A 14,813-nucleotide genomic window follows, 5' to 3' on the forward strand; every position below is an offset into this window, starting at 1 on the left:
ATTGAATTTTTGCTATGAAAACTTCTGATATAGCCGATCCAGCGTTAAAGGTTCTATTTAATTCTAGGAGACGAAAATTGAAATAACGGAATGTAAAAGAAGCATTTACAAATGTGATAAAGCTTTGTTTATGCTTCTATTACTTTCTCATTATACATTCGACTTACGCTCCGATTTTTATTTTCATCAGGGAAGTTATTATGACAAAGATACTTTCGGTTTGCCATTACCTTCCGAGAGATGACATCAAATAAAATTTGATATCGGGCAGTGACAGCATCAATACAGCGCGGTAATAATAATTGGTGCGCAAAAAAAAAATATATATATATAAAATTATCTAAATAAAATTTACATATTATAAATAAGGTTGATGTTCATCAATCATTGCACATCTTCATAATATGTAAATTTAATAATATATATATATATTTTTTTTTGCGCACCAATAATTACCGCGCTGTATTAATGCTCTCATTTTTGCCCAATCCAATCCAATTTAATCCAATGGCGCGACCATTCCAAGTCGGGACAAGGCCTACCTCTCATAAATCATACGTATACCTGTGATACATGCGCATGCAGATTGTACACAGAGACATATCCTACAATTTAATGCCAATTCCAGTCAGAACGGTAGTTTTTGAAAGATTTTCTTGGCAATAGATATTCTTGGTGGTTTGCCACACTACCGAAGAAGAGCTACGAGCGCGTGAAAAATTCTTTGAATCTGCCTGGGATTGAACCCGGGATCTCTGGCATATAGCAGTCTCGTGCGCTACCTATTGCGCCACGCTCGTGCTCCATTGCCTATTATAGTTTTTAAGTCTGAGAGCGCGATTAATATTTAAATTTTACATTTTTGATATGTGTGTTTTGAATGCTGGGTGGATTTGAATTCAGATCTTTGGGCACACAGAGCAGCCACGCAACGCTCTAAGCCACGATCACCACACTTACTTTTTCTTATTTTTAATGCAATGTAGACAAATAATGTAAACAAAATATAAGATAAAATTACGAAGAAACGAAGATTTACAAATCTGTCTGGCAAATCTATCTGGCGAGGTTGAAAAAAAATCATTTGGTATAAATGAAGAAAAAAATATCTCAAGAAAAATTAACTATAAAATTACGTATAATAAAAAATATATAAAATGTATATTAAGATATACATTTTATTGTAATTGTTAAAAATTTCGTTCGTTTAAAAACTTTCGTCCATTACAGTAAATTAATAGATTTCTATTTTTTTTAAACTAAAGAAAAAATCACTAAAAAGGATATTTTGAAAATGTATTAGGATATATTAATTATGTAGATTGTACGTGTACGTATAGTATATTTTTTTCATTTATTAGAATTCTAGAATTGTATTCTAAAATTTTTGAAGATTCTATATTTATGGGGAAATATTTTAATACTTTTAATCTATAGAATAGGTACGTAACGCTAATTCTTAAGAAATGTATAATTTTGCACCAGAAAAATCATTCATCATTAAAATATTTTAATCCCTAATCAATTTTTATTAATGAATTAATATCGACACTGAAGACAGAATGAAGATCGATACGTATCGAATGCGCGCGTGTTGAAAAATTGGTAGATTAATATTAAAATAAATTAGTTATTCATCGGAAAACGACGTCCCTGTCATAATGGGTATCGTCCAAGCGCTTATCAACAAACGCGAGCTCTTTATGACCCCAGTCAGCCAGGAAGAACCGACATGCGTTCCCTGTTTCGAGGAGGTGGACAGGAAGCCTGGTAACCCCAGCAGCTTCGAGGATCTTCATGCAAAAACCAAGGAGCTCTATCCGCAGAACTTCGAGGGAGCATATCTATTATTGAAGAAAACTCTGAGCAAGCACTTCAACGTGACTTATAGGATTACCCTGAGTTCTGTGACACCATATGGCCTCAAAGTCGGTGTGAATTATGTTGGTACCAAGCGGGTAGGATTTACGGAGAAGTACCCAATGATTTCAGGTGAAATTACGCCCAGCGGTAACATGAGTGCCAGCTTTGTGCACACGCTCGGCTGCAGATATAGATTCAAGCTCGCTACACAGATTGTTGACAAGAGATACAAGGCGTTCAGTTCCGGACTGGAGTACCGCTCGGACGACTGTACCTTGGCGCTCACCCTGGCGAATCCAGACCTCATGAAGCTGCACGGCACCCTGGTGTTGCACTACTTGCAGGCAATTACGCCGAGGATTACTCTCGGCACGGAAGTCGCGTGTTTACGTGGTTCTTTAATACCTGGCAGCCAGCAGACAGTGATGTGTGCCGCATTCCGGCACAGTACCGGTCCCACCACGTTGTCCGCCACGTTCGGCGAGGCCGGCATCCATATCTGCTACCATCGGAAAGCGAGCGAGCAGTTACAGCTTGGAGTTGAGATCGAGACAAACACACGGATACACGAGTCTATAGGAACAATCGTGTACCGCGTAGACATCCCATACGCGGACTTTATCTGCCGGGGATTTGTCAATTCGGAGACCAGCATGGGTGCCGTGTTCGAGAAGAGGCTGCACCCGATCCCTGGGGCCTCGTTAATCATAAGCGGTTTCCTGAATCACAAGAAGCAGCAGTTCCGCGTTGGCGTCGGCCTGAACGTCGGCTAAAGTCCCTTAATCTCTGACCAGGAGTAAACAGAACAATACTCTATACTGAAAATTTTGGACATTCAAAACGCTGCCTTCTTCGTAGAATCTTAGAAGCTTTTATTTCATGTATTCCGATATCGTCCGGATAGAAAAGAGATAAGCCGAAATAGAAAGTTTCATGTATATCTCTGATTCAGCTAAAAAAAATCATTTTCCAAAAGTTTGTTTGGATATTGACATATTATAAGCCTCGCATGTACTGGAATACAATTTTGATATGCACTTTTACAAACGAGAGAATATTTACACGCGGAACCTATTAAATATTTATATTATTGTGTTAGATCGTTTGGAATGAAAATTTTTTTTATAATAATATCAAACACAATTATATGTAATATAGTTAACTAATTTCAATTTCACTCATTTGTTTTATAGAATGTAATTTTTTTTATACTCAATAAACAATGAACATTTTTTTAGAATTATGATATTTAAACAATAATGGCTTTGATGGTTTTTAACCGACATTAAGAAGACAAATCAATTATTTTAATCATCTCCGTTAGCTATTCGTTCGTCTAAATTGTCCTGTTCTGCGTGCAAGGCCATAGATTTCAATTTATCGAAATTCGCTTCGAACTTGTCGTTCAGAAGTCCATTTTCATCGGCATATTCTAAGATATCACAGATTAACGGTGATTCAACTCCCAGAACGTATTCACATGTTTTTGGTTCCAATAAAAATAATGATACACTAGATGGACTTGCAGTATGGTTCTCCACACATATTAATTTTACCTAAAACAAGGACAAACGGTAAGGAAATAAAATTATAGATATCTGCAGACATTTATAAAAAGCCACGTTTGATTTGGAAGAAAATTGACACAGATCAAAACTCAAGAATTTCAGCATTTTAAAGCATTTTAAATATTGCGACAGATATCCTAATTTGAAAAATGTTTTTCCAAATCAACAATATTTTTCAAACTTCACAGCAACGCATACTTCGGTTTGTCTAGAAGTTCCAGTCTTATCACAGCTACTTCCATCGCTGTAAAAGTGTGAGAGGTGTTTCCTTAATTCTAATGGTTTGGGTTTCTTCTGTGGATGCGCGGCGATCCATTCCAAATGTTTCTGTTTGTCAAATCTACCAAGATTGACAATCGTCTTTGTACCATCTCGTTCTATGTGGTACTGAACGACAGAACGCCCGTAACAAAACTCGTACTTCCACCAGCCGTTCCCCTAATAATTAAGAAAACACATTGTTAAAAAATATATTGTTCACGAGAACAAAACGAGTGATAGCTAAAGATACATGCTCCGTGCAGGCAATTCTTTCCACTGAGGAAATTCTGGACAGGACTAACTTCGGCAGGACTAATATTCTGATCAGTTTGCATTGCACTGATAGATTCATCGATATTATCATGTTTATCTGGGACATCTAGTGGATGTATCTCAACTCTCACTCTTGGCTCGCCATCCTGCAATCAATTCATTACAATAAATTCGACGCGATAAAACTATGTAATTGACATTTATAAAAAAGATTTGTTTACTTGATTATGAAAAGAATTATCATCGTGCATAAATACAATTAATGTGTAAACTGTACATGATGAACTGTAAATGTAGTATGATATAATAGATTATTTCAAGCGCATATAAAGTAATTACATATTATTATTATTATTGTTGTTATTATTATTATTATGTGTTTCTCATTCAATGTTGTTATTATTATACAACGTAGAAATGATAATGGCAATACAATTGTACAATATTTAAAATATACTAGCAATATGTGTAAGGATAAGAAATTATATGTCATGTAATAATACTAAATATAATTTTATAAATGCCAAAAAAGGTGAATTAAATATTGGTGAAGTAATAGTGGACAACGTATTGGAATATGTAGATTAAGAAGGGACAGAATGAAAATAACATTTGCACAAACTAATAGTACTACATAATGATCAACAAGCATTAATCCTGTTCCCATATATGCAAAATATTCTGACCTGGCCCTCCTTATCTACATGAAGGATTGCATACACTTTCTGCTGCTTGTCATCCTGTGCAACAAATAATTAAGACAGTAAATAAATGGTAAACTGAAACGAAAAGAAAGAAATCAAATGCCTAGTGTCGAAAATTAAAGTTTCGCAGAATACTATTAAAGTGCTATTATTTATCAAAATTATACAAGCTTTAGTTAAATCTAGGTGTATTAATAGTTTAAAGGATAGAAGCAGTGTTCTCTATAGTATTGTGAAATTTTCAGATCTGAAATAATTAACAAATTTTAGTACGTGACACAAGCTTCTCTGCTATTAAGAGGATCTTAAAATCGTCTGTTTTATTGATTTAACAAAACTTACGTCATACAATTTATGTCTCATTGACACATTATTCACTGCATCAATGTCATACGCATTCATACACACAAATTTTTTAAGTAACTAGTCTTTCATATGGTATCTAAACCTAATAATTATTTTAAAAAACTCGAACATTTTATTGACGTAACCCCTAATACAAACCAAAACTGTTTTAGACGTACAAAGTATAAAACTTGTATAGAAAGCAAATATTGTTATGAGTCAGCACCATTGTTTTGAGTCAAGCTGATAACAAGACTAATTTTCCAATTTTTTTCATTTTTAACATAAAATTGACTACATTACTGCTTATACTTTAATTATGGAAAAAATTTTTTAATATATAAAGGTAGTTAAAATATAAAAAATATAAAAAATAATCGCCTTCGATAAAACACACGACTTTAGAATCCCTTTAATACATACCGTTATTTTGCATAATACTTGGCTCAACTAATAAAAAACAGAAAAGACATAGCTACTAATATATATGCGTAAACAAGGTATAAATATGTGTCAAATAATATTTCAAGGAAAGTAGAAAGTAAACAGAAGCTTAATAAAAGAGTCTGCAAATACCAAACTCTTTGCAGATTTACCCTCGCTTGCTGTCGGATTTTTAGACTTTCTAGCTCCATCATCATAAGCGACTTTGGTTTCTTTGGTGCATTATCCACAGGCTGACACGTAATTTGATTCTCCCCAGTGTCTTGTGGTTTGTAATCAGGATGATTGCACAATACTGGCGATAGAACAATCGCTTCATATTCACAGGACATGGTTTCCTTCAGCGAATACACATCGTGTTTACCATGTTTATAACAGACGTACAATACCTTGACAGTTCTCGGTCTGTTATTCAAATCACACATTGTACCGTCAGTCATCTCGATTTCGACGTACGGCATGTTAATCCCGTCAATCTTCTTGATGGGTATATACAACTTCCTGTTTGGATTCTTCGCCTGTTCATCATAATAGGCCGAGAGTTTCGCCCTTTGCGCTTTGTCCAGCGTGCCGAGGTAATATTCTTGCATCTTAATCTTTTTTCCTTCTCTGTCTTCATGATACTGCCGTACGTATCTACCGTGGCACAATTCATAAGTCCAGTATGACTCTAGCTATGTGCCAAAATTAAATTCAAGTAAGAAATTAACGACAAGCGATGTTTATCAATAAAAATCTACACAGTACACTTTATCTCAGGGACGTCCTTAAAGCGTGATTAGACAAGAGATTGAAATTAAAATTGGATTGGAATTTAACCAATCAGAAAAGATAAAATCAATCTCAAATTTAATAAACTTTGCTTTGATTGGTTAAATTCCGATCCGATCTCAATCTCAATCTCCAGTCTGATCATGTCTTTAGGACTTACAGATGTCCCTTGGTCTGTATAAACCTAGTCAGTCAAGTTTGAAAACAAACTGCATCAAATGCTTGCTACAAATTTTGTTGATAAAAAAGTACCAAATTAATGCAAATTCTGTTATATTTAATAACATCAAAATAGTGGTATGTATACAATAAAATCCACTACAAAATGTGAGATCAAATTGTGACAGCAAAGTTTGCTGACAATCTGATAGCAAATTAACAGCAAGAACCAATCAAAACCGACTAAAATTTTGATTGGTTTTTGTTGACAATTTGTTCTCTTATTATGTCAGCAAGCTTTTTTATCAGCACAACACAAGCTTAATGTAGATAAGTTTAATGCAATTGATATCAATTTGCTGAACATTTTGATAGAATTTACCAGCAATTTGTAAGCAAATTGCTAATATTTTGCTGACTACAGTTTATATCATATTTGTCATACAATAAATTTTTCAAATTTAATTAACTATAGAATAGAGATTCTAAACCCTAAAACCTCTGTCTGTTCTCTAAATTCTTTGAAGTAAGATTTAGAGTCAATTAAAAAGCCAGAAAAAGTTGTCATGCGACAAATATAATGTTAAGCTGATGGGAATGTACTACAAAAAGAAATCAGAATCAAAAAAAGAAAAATGAAAATAATAGATGATGTAAATGCCTATGTCGCGTACCCTATAAGAGCAACTATTTTGAGCAAATATCGGTTGGAGTAGCTGTATTGGATTTGGCCCATCATACGTCTCGCTATATTCATGCTCCTGCTCGGTCGCGTCCGGGATGACGCACTTGTACCGCTCGTTGTTGGCGGTGGTTATGAAATACGGCTCCGCGTTCGCGTGAGATTCCTGAAAGGGAGAAAAGGCTCGGAGCACACGTCGAACAAATGACGGTATCGTCGCTCGAGAGTCCACGGGGATCGGTTAGACAAGATCTGCGCCGGGTGTACTCACCAGTAAATCTGCGTCACTCCTCCCGGGCCAGTTGATCTTGAATATGACCGTGTCGTCGAAGTGCCGAAAATCGTGTCCGTGAACGAGGGTGATCAACACACACAACACATTGTAGACATTCCAATAGTTTCCCCACATCTTTCTCGGCTATTCTATCATGTCATATCATGTTTTAATCGCTAATCGCCGCGTATACGCCATACGGTAATGTGCGTCAAACATGTATATAATTGACAGCTGCGCAGCCTGTACTTCGTGTCCGCTCGCGATTGCGCGACGATTAATAGACGGCGAGGAGGGGGACGAACCAGGGTGCGTCTTCATGGAGAAGGAAAAACTAAAAAGAAGTGGTGCAATTGCACATCTACTCACATCGGCCGATATCTAGTAATTTTCCAGTGTACCACCAATGGGTGCATTTAGTACTACGACCGCTCACACTGAGCGCTCAGTGTACTCTTGTATCTGTTTGGTCTAGATTTTAGTTCTAACGGAATTTGCCAATCAGATGCAACAGCTCATTGAAGGCCCGTCTGCAATACACAGAGTAAGAAGTAAGAGTAAGAAATTGACCAATCACAGTCGAATGTGAGAAGAATAATCGACTGTGATTGGTCAATTTCTTACTCTTACTTTTTACTCCGTGTATTGTAGATGACGCCTCAAGCGCTGTGAGTGGCTCGTGTCCAATTGAGCCGAGTTCAACTGGGTGAAACCCGGGCCGAAAACGCTATTTGATTCGTCCATTTCCTATGACTTAAGGCAGTGCTCGCAAGGATTTGCACATTTCGGGACGATTCCGGCGCGCGACCCCTACCACCGCACGGCCGAGCCGCCGGGCGCTCACGTGATTGGGTACATCCAGAAGCACGACCGCTCACTGAGCGCTCGGTGAGCTCTTGCATCTGATTGGCATATTCCATTAGATCGAAAAATATAGACCAAACAGATACAAGAGCTCAATGAGCGGTCGTGCTTCTGAATGTACCTATTCTCAGGAGCGCTCCTATACCAGAAATATACTAGGAGCGCACCTTCGGCCAAATTATTATTAATGTTTTTTTATTAAATAATTTAAATTATATAACTATATTATCTTCAATATGATTGGTCTTGCCCTTAGTTCCTTATTGGATCTAAATGTATAAACCAATCATATTCATGAATTTTACAACAGTTGCAAAGCTATTTTCTCTGCTAAACGCAGCCAATAACAGTGAGCGCTCATTCAACTGTTGAATTCGTTGAACGCAGCCAATGAGCATCGAGCGTCAACATGAAAAGTCACCTTTAGTTAACCAACTTCCGGGAAAGTTCGCGTTTTTGTCGCCAGGTGTTTCCGCTGATTCAGAGTCAACACTCATCACTCTTATCGAGCTTTGACAATACGCGGACGTTCGGTTTCATGACGAGAGATCGGCTCGACGCATCGCGGGATATTTCGCGGAGATTCGGAACAATTTTTTCCCCTTGTTTCTCATCCGTTCTCAGGGCCGACACGAGGAAACGAAACGCGTAATATCTCTCAGTGTTGAACGAAGCAATGTCGGATACACGGCGACGTCGTAAATCCAACCAGTCATGCGGTTCCGACGATCTCTCCGATTCGTACGAGGAGCTAAACGCTACGAAAGAAACCCAAGTAAGTGGAACTCGATTATTGTCGAGAGGATAAGTCCCTAAGAGACAAATCTTGATCTGCGCGAAGGATCCACCCTCGTTTGCTTGGATTAGCGCTACGTTTCCGCGCGCGCTTCGCGATTTTCCCCGCAAACCTCAGGCGAACTTTCTCGAAAGATCGAAGACGAGAATCTCCCCAGCTGAAAACATGCAGCGATTAGGAAGACCGATTATTCAAAGCTTATTAATTTTATCTTCAATCAACGTCATGAAAGTCTATGCTTTATGGCTTAGTCGTGGAGGTCGTGGACCAGTACTGATAGAAATTCTCCAGATATCTTTTTCTTATAAATATATTATTTGTAGTTTGGATGTTTTTTTCTGATACTTCTACAATTTTTTATCAATTGCTTCATCAACTTTCTTGCTTTTAGCTAAGGATACTTTGGCTAACAGAAAGGGTGGAAGGGAGGGAGAGAGGGGGAGAGAGAGAGAGAGAGAGAGAGAGAGAGAGAGAGTGTGTGTGTGTATGTGTGTGTGTGAGTGAGAGAGAAGGGGGAGGGGCGAAATTATTGGCTTTTGATTTGCTTGGATGTATCAATTCATTCAGAATGAGTCTCATCGTTCAATTTATATTATTCTGTTAAAATTACAACTTAGTCTTATTTGTTAGATGATCTCTAGACTTTATTTCATTATTTAAAATTAATTAGCAAGATATGTATTATTGGATATTAGAATTAGTGAAAAAATGTTACAGTTAATCAAATCTTTCGTTTGCAGAAAATTAACTGTTAATCTGCCAAAGAATTATTGCAAGATTAATTGCTAGTTCAGATATATATTTTAATATATACTGTACAGTTTTATACTTAAAAAAATATGAAGAATAGAAGAAGGTGAGACAGAGATAAGGAGAGAAAAATAAATTATCTCCACTTTAGTTTATGTAATTTAACAATATTACATACAAAAGCATTGTTTTCTGCTTTTTCTTTAATCATAATATTGACTAAATAAAGATTACACAGATAGCTAATCAGTGGAATCAATCAATAGGTTGAAGATAAGGACTAATCGTAAAAAAATAAAAAATTATTTATGTATATAATTAACACCTATTAAAAATACACAATTGGTAAATAATTAACATAAATAAATTCTGATTGACATTCTATTGATACATATTTAAGCTTTCAAAAATAATTTGAAACTAGTTTTAATATATTATATTGACCAATCTTCTTTCTTTCTATAGAGTAGTGAACAAACTGATGGACATCAAGATTCAGAATGTGACATTTATGAAAGTGACTCAGACGCCGAATCACAAGAAGGCGGGGAACAACGTGAAAGTGGAGATGGGCAAGAAGAGGAAAAACCACAGAAGAAGTTGGACGATGACGAGGACAGACGTAACCCACAGTATATACCAAAACGAGGAACGTTTTACGAGCATGATGATCGTACAACTGATGAAGTAACTGAGAATAACACAGAACAGCAAACAAATGCAAAAGAAACCAAGGAAAAGAAGGTGTGGAAAGATAAGGAAGATAGATGGGACCACGACCGATACAATGACGAAGAGCAAGCTCCAAAAAGACCTGAGGAATTGATAGCAACGTATGGTTATGATATTAGAAATGAAGAAGGACCACCTAGAGCTAGAAGGAGAAGAAGATATGGGTGAGTTTATTACGGAGTTTTGTTTTTTTTAAATCCTGATTTTTTTATCACACACACATATGTTACATATATGACATATTTTCTTAGTCGTGGACCTAACAAGTACACAAGGAATTGGGAGGATGAAGACGCTTATGGAAAGACTACAATTGGTAGAGGAAATAACAGACGCTTCCATAAAAATAACGAAGATTTTCCCGCTCTTGGTAATAGTAAGGTAAATGCCGCGAAATATACGACATTGCTCATCACGATTAATTATTACAAGTTTTATAAATTTTTCTTTATGATATAGAATACTCCAAACAAAGTAGAGGAACCTGTGATTTCGTCAGCTTGGTATAGCAGCAAGAATAAAACACAGAGTAAAACCCAAAACTTCCCACCGCTTCAATCCCAACAGGATAATGCAAAAACTAAGCCTGCTATTGCTTCCAATACATCCACGTATGTGTAACAGTTTTGTTGTATTATATTTATAAACAAGTTTTTTTTTATTGGTAACAAGATGGTATTTTGACGAAAATGTTATTATATTACAGAAGTGAAAATAAGGTGTCAGATGAATCCACTAATACATCCTGGAAAAAGGACGGTAGACACATTACTCAAAATCAAAATACAAATGGAAACTCTGGTTCTGGCGGTGATGCAGAAAAGTTGACTAATACCAAGCCATTATCAAGGGAGAATAACAAGAGGAACACCCAGGAGTCTGTAAGCTTGGTCGCGAGTAGGACGCGTGGAAGAGGTTTCAAGTCCAATGCTAATAACAACATGGTCACTAACAGAATAGTTGAGAATAAAGTAAAAGGACGCGGCCCGGGTCCGGTTACAATAGAGAATCGAAGGAATAATACCGCGCAGCACAATGAAGAGCATCAGCTTGCACATGATATGAAACAACAACTTAATATTAATGATGGTAGTCAGTATCATCAACCTGCACGACACAACAGTGAGTTTTTGTCAAGTACAATGATATTTAAGGAATAAGAAATTTTATAGATATATTCATAATAGGTAAATTTTTGATGATAAAGGCTATTATACGTAAAAAGATTTTATGCAAATTAAGTAATCACAATTATGTTTTAGAACACTTGATTGGTCGATATGCTTATGGTTTACGAATTAAATTGTTTACATATACTGGCCTTAAGACTTGTAAAGAATAATTAAAAAATCTAATTTGAAAATTTGATAATTAAATTAATTTTGACATTCTGAGAAACATCTTTAGGGGTATAAATGTAAAAAAAAAGCAATTGTTCCTTCTCTCTTCCAAACAATATCTTATTGATGCTTTTAGCTTAAATTTTTATTACATAGCTGCGATGTCTAATTTTTATTATTTTCTTCTAATTTATATAGAAGGTTTTTTCACATCCGCCAATCAACACAGATCAAACACAGTACCTCCTAGAATGCAACAACAACAACAACAACAACAACAACAACAGCAATCACATCAACAACAAACACATTCGCCGCAGCAAACATTACAGCAACAGCAACAGCAGGATAGTTCTGGAAATAGACCTAAACGATATTCCAGTCTTCGTCAACGACCTACTATTACGGAAACTTCTGCACAACAGAATTATCCATCTCAACATGCCCAACATGGATATTTTCCACCTCAAGGTAATAATGCATATTGATTTTTTTTTATCTTACTTTAACGCATGTTCCTAATCCATTTCTTATGATATATGCTTTTACATGGCCTAATACAAGCATGTACTTAAAATTAATGTGTCGCTTGTGCATACGCGTACCTAGCTGGAAATTCAAGAGCCGTTCTAGAATCTCAAGGTAAGAAAAAATTATATACATACACACATATATACATGTATAAAAATAAAAAATAAATATATAAAAGTTATTTAATTATCTCTATCTAAATATATTAAAAATAATATATTATTTTCAATTATTTGACGAAATATTGCAAACTAATTTATCATGCGTGAACGTTGCAGGTTATCCCCAAAGTCATTTTGAACAATCTTCTCCGGTCGCTCCAGCCACAGCACCCATGGCAGGGCAACCTGTTATTTCTCTGCCGCCTGGTGGACAAGCTGCTAGCTACGCGCCACCACCATTCTTAGTACCACCACCGCAATTCATACCACCTCAAACAGCACCACCTAGTATAATTAATTACGTTCCCGGTCCAAATGGCCCGACATTTCCACCAAACTTTCAAGGCTATCAGGGATATAATCCTTCAGTACAGGTGAGAAAAACAAATGTTTGTAAATACCAAAAGGAAAAAGAGAATCGGAAAAAGATATATGCAATATGAACATTCTGTATTTAATTTTGTATATTTTAATACTGCAGCCTCAGGGTCCACCGCCGCCCCAAGAATTGTTCCAACCGCAAGGATGTACTTACTATAGTCCTGCGCAACAACAGCAGCAACAGCAGCAAGCAGCTCCTTTGCGGCGACCGAAAGCAGCGATACCTATTCTTCCACCACCTGATAATCAGCAAAGCGGTCGAGGAAGAGGTAGAAGCACTCAGTATCAGAATAATCAATCTAGCAGTAACACGCAACAACAGACTGAACAAGAAGCCAAGAGTGGTAACATGGTGGAAAGTGACGAGAAACCTGTGCCGGGACAATTCGACAGTGTGCAAATTGAGCAGCCGAACACATTGAATCAGGAACCCCAGAAGGATCAAGATACGGAAACGATCAGAACAGTGAACGATATGGACGAGAAGGTAGAGATAATTACCAATGCTGACTCTCATATAAATATTGATGCGTCACCCGTTAAAAAAGATAACTTGGACGATAGCGTCAGTGTTAAGGAACTATTAGAAGCGACTTCTAATGAAAAGAATACGGTTTCGCACAGTCCAACGACATTGGCTAGCGTCGAGACTGAATTAGGTAACATTGAATCCGCGATTCCCGAAAGTACCATTGTTGAGAAAGCTGCAGCCTAAAAAGTGTGATTATTATTGCGCTTCGTATTCACACGTCTCTCCCGCGATTTACTGCGAGTTGAAGTGTCACTTCGTGGATTATACACGACGCGCGTGGGCGAAACGTCTTATAGTTCAATTCGCATATCCATAATTGTATATTTATTCTGTAATGCAATTGCGCATGCAATCTTCGCTATAGAATCAGGGACGCAGAATAATTATTAATTCAGCTAATTTATATTCGGGGAAATGTGTTAGTGAATTCATTATGTTTTATAACAGATCGAGAGACGTTAAAATTATGTTCTCAAATGCAGTTATTGCAGTAAACTAGTTATCTGACGTATACGTCGCGATTCATAACTTTAAGGCCGCTGATCCGCCACTATAGCCATTTATACATTAATTTAAAAGCGAAAAATTGTATGTGATTTATTTTGCGGTATTTATAATTTATATTCTTTATATATCAAAATTAATTAGAGCCTTACTCGTATGAGTCTTGTTGAAAATGAGCTTATGAAATACCGTATGAGGTAAGAGACCAAGATGATACATACAATGCATGTAAATTAAATTAAAATTGCAAAATAAAGTAAAAAAAAAATCCATTCCCGTAAAAGAAAAAAAAATAAGATTCGTTATTTTCCGATATTGTCGGGAAATTTTCTTCTACTTTATTGAAATGGATTTTTTCGTACAACAATAACATGACTGCAGTGACGGATTCGAAGCTTTGAAAGCTTTACTGATTATTACTTAGGGGTAAAAGTTTTTCAAAGAATCGATACGCGAATTAAATTAAATGCTATTAAATATAAGTTTAAAGCATGTAAAAAGCGTATTAACTTATAGGAACTATAATCCGTATTTGTAATAATATCTAAAATAGTAGCCTCGTGCTAACGTTATTGTCTGGAATATGAAATAACGATGAAATAACTTTTCATATATGAAGTCTACCTATAACTGGTCATTATTTAGCGAGGAATGTTAATCGTGTACTGATATAATATACTGGGCAGCTCTGCGCGGGCCACGACTGCGACACAATATAACTAACATGTTATGATCCTATATACATATACTTTTTCAATGTTATGACTACCTACAGAGCAGAAATGTTTGTAGTTATAATATTAACAAAATACAATTCATTGAGTAACGTAAGTGTGCATCTTTGTACATGTATAAAAACAATTTTCTTTTTTTTTATA

The 14,813-nt window shown here is 36.1% G+C and overlaps 4 protein-coding genes across 6 annotated transcripts in view; 2 read left to right on the top strand and 2 right to left on the bottom strand.

Moving 5' to 3' along the window:
• The window catches only part of LOC108768603 (uncharacterized), a 5,403-nt gene extending 3,217 nt beyond the window's left edge, over window positions 1-2,186 (bottom strand). Inside the window, exon 1 of the mRNA XM_018519088.1 lies at window positions 2,138-2,186. Within this exon, the coding sequence (XP_018374590.1) occupies window positions 2,138-2,170 (33 nt within the window). The 5' untranslated portion in view covers window positions 2,171-2,186. The remainder of the gene's footprint in view (window positions 1-2,137) is intronic.
• On the top strand, window positions 1,634-3,032 carry LOC108768604 (mitochondrial import receptor subunit TOM40 homolog 1). Its single transcript, XM_018519089.1, has one exon. It carries the CDS (start codon window positions 1,662-1,664, stop codon window positions 2,634-2,636), a length of 975 nt encoding a protein of 324 aa, XP_018374591.1. The 5' UTR covers window positions 1,634-1,661; the 3' UTR covers window positions 2,637-3,032.
• A 97-nt stretch (window positions 3,033-3,129) lies between these two features.
• Window positions 3,130-7,609, bottom strand: LOC108768601 (endoplasmic reticulum lectin 1). 2 transcript variants are annotated; one of them, XM_018519083.1, is made up of 7 exons: window positions 7,342-7,479; window positions 7,063-7,236; window positions 5,611-6,132; window positions 4,652-4,705; window positions 3,947-4,111; window positions 3,630-3,869; window positions 3,130-3,419 (listed from the first exon to the last, which is right to left on the bottom strand). In XM_018519083.1, the coding sequence occupies exons 1-7, from the start codon at window positions 7,477-7,479 to the stop codon at window positions 3,171-3,173; spliced, it is 1,542 nt and encodes a 513-aa protein (XP_018374585.1). In that variant the 3' UTR covers window positions 3,130-3,170. The 2 variants fall into 2 exon arrangements, with proteins under 2 accessions (XP_018374585.1, XP_018374586.1); XM_018519084.1 differs by lacking the exon at window positions 4,652-4,705 and having other exon boundaries at window positions 7,342-7,609.
• A 1,115-nt stretch (window positions 7,610-8,724) lies between these two features.
• btz (CASC3 exon junction complex subunit) lies at window positions 8,725-14,745 on the top strand. 2 transcript variants are annotated; one of them, XM_018519123.1, is made up of 9 exons: window positions 8,725-8,983; window positions 10,220-10,650; window positions 10,738-10,867; window positions 10,946-11,097; window positions 11,193-11,608; window positions 12,025-12,297; window positions 12,436-12,468; window positions 12,636-12,892; window positions 13,000-14,745. In XM_018519123.1, the coding sequence occupies exons 1-9, from the start codon at window positions 8,885-8,887 to the stop codon at window positions 13,612-13,614; spliced, it is 2,406 nt and encodes an 801-aa protein (XP_018374625.1). In that variant the 5' UTR covers window positions 8,725-8,884; the 3' UTR covers window positions 13,615-14,745. The 2 variants fall into 2 exon arrangements, with proteins under 2 accessions (XP_018374625.1, XP_018374626.1); XM_018519124.1 differs by lacking the exon at window positions 12,436-12,468.
• The last annotated feature ends 68 nt before the right edge of the window (window positions 14,746-14,813 follow it).

This window comes from Trachymyrmex cornetzi, unplaced genomic scaffold, assembly GCF_001594075.2.
Source record: "Trachymyrmex cornetzi isolate Tcor2-1 unplaced genomic scaffold, Tcor1.1 scaffold811, whole genome shotgun sequence".
Classification (NCBI taxonomy): domain Eukaryota; kingdom Metazoa; phylum Arthropoda; class Insecta; order Hymenoptera; family Formicidae; genus Trachymyrmex; species Trachymyrmex cornetzi.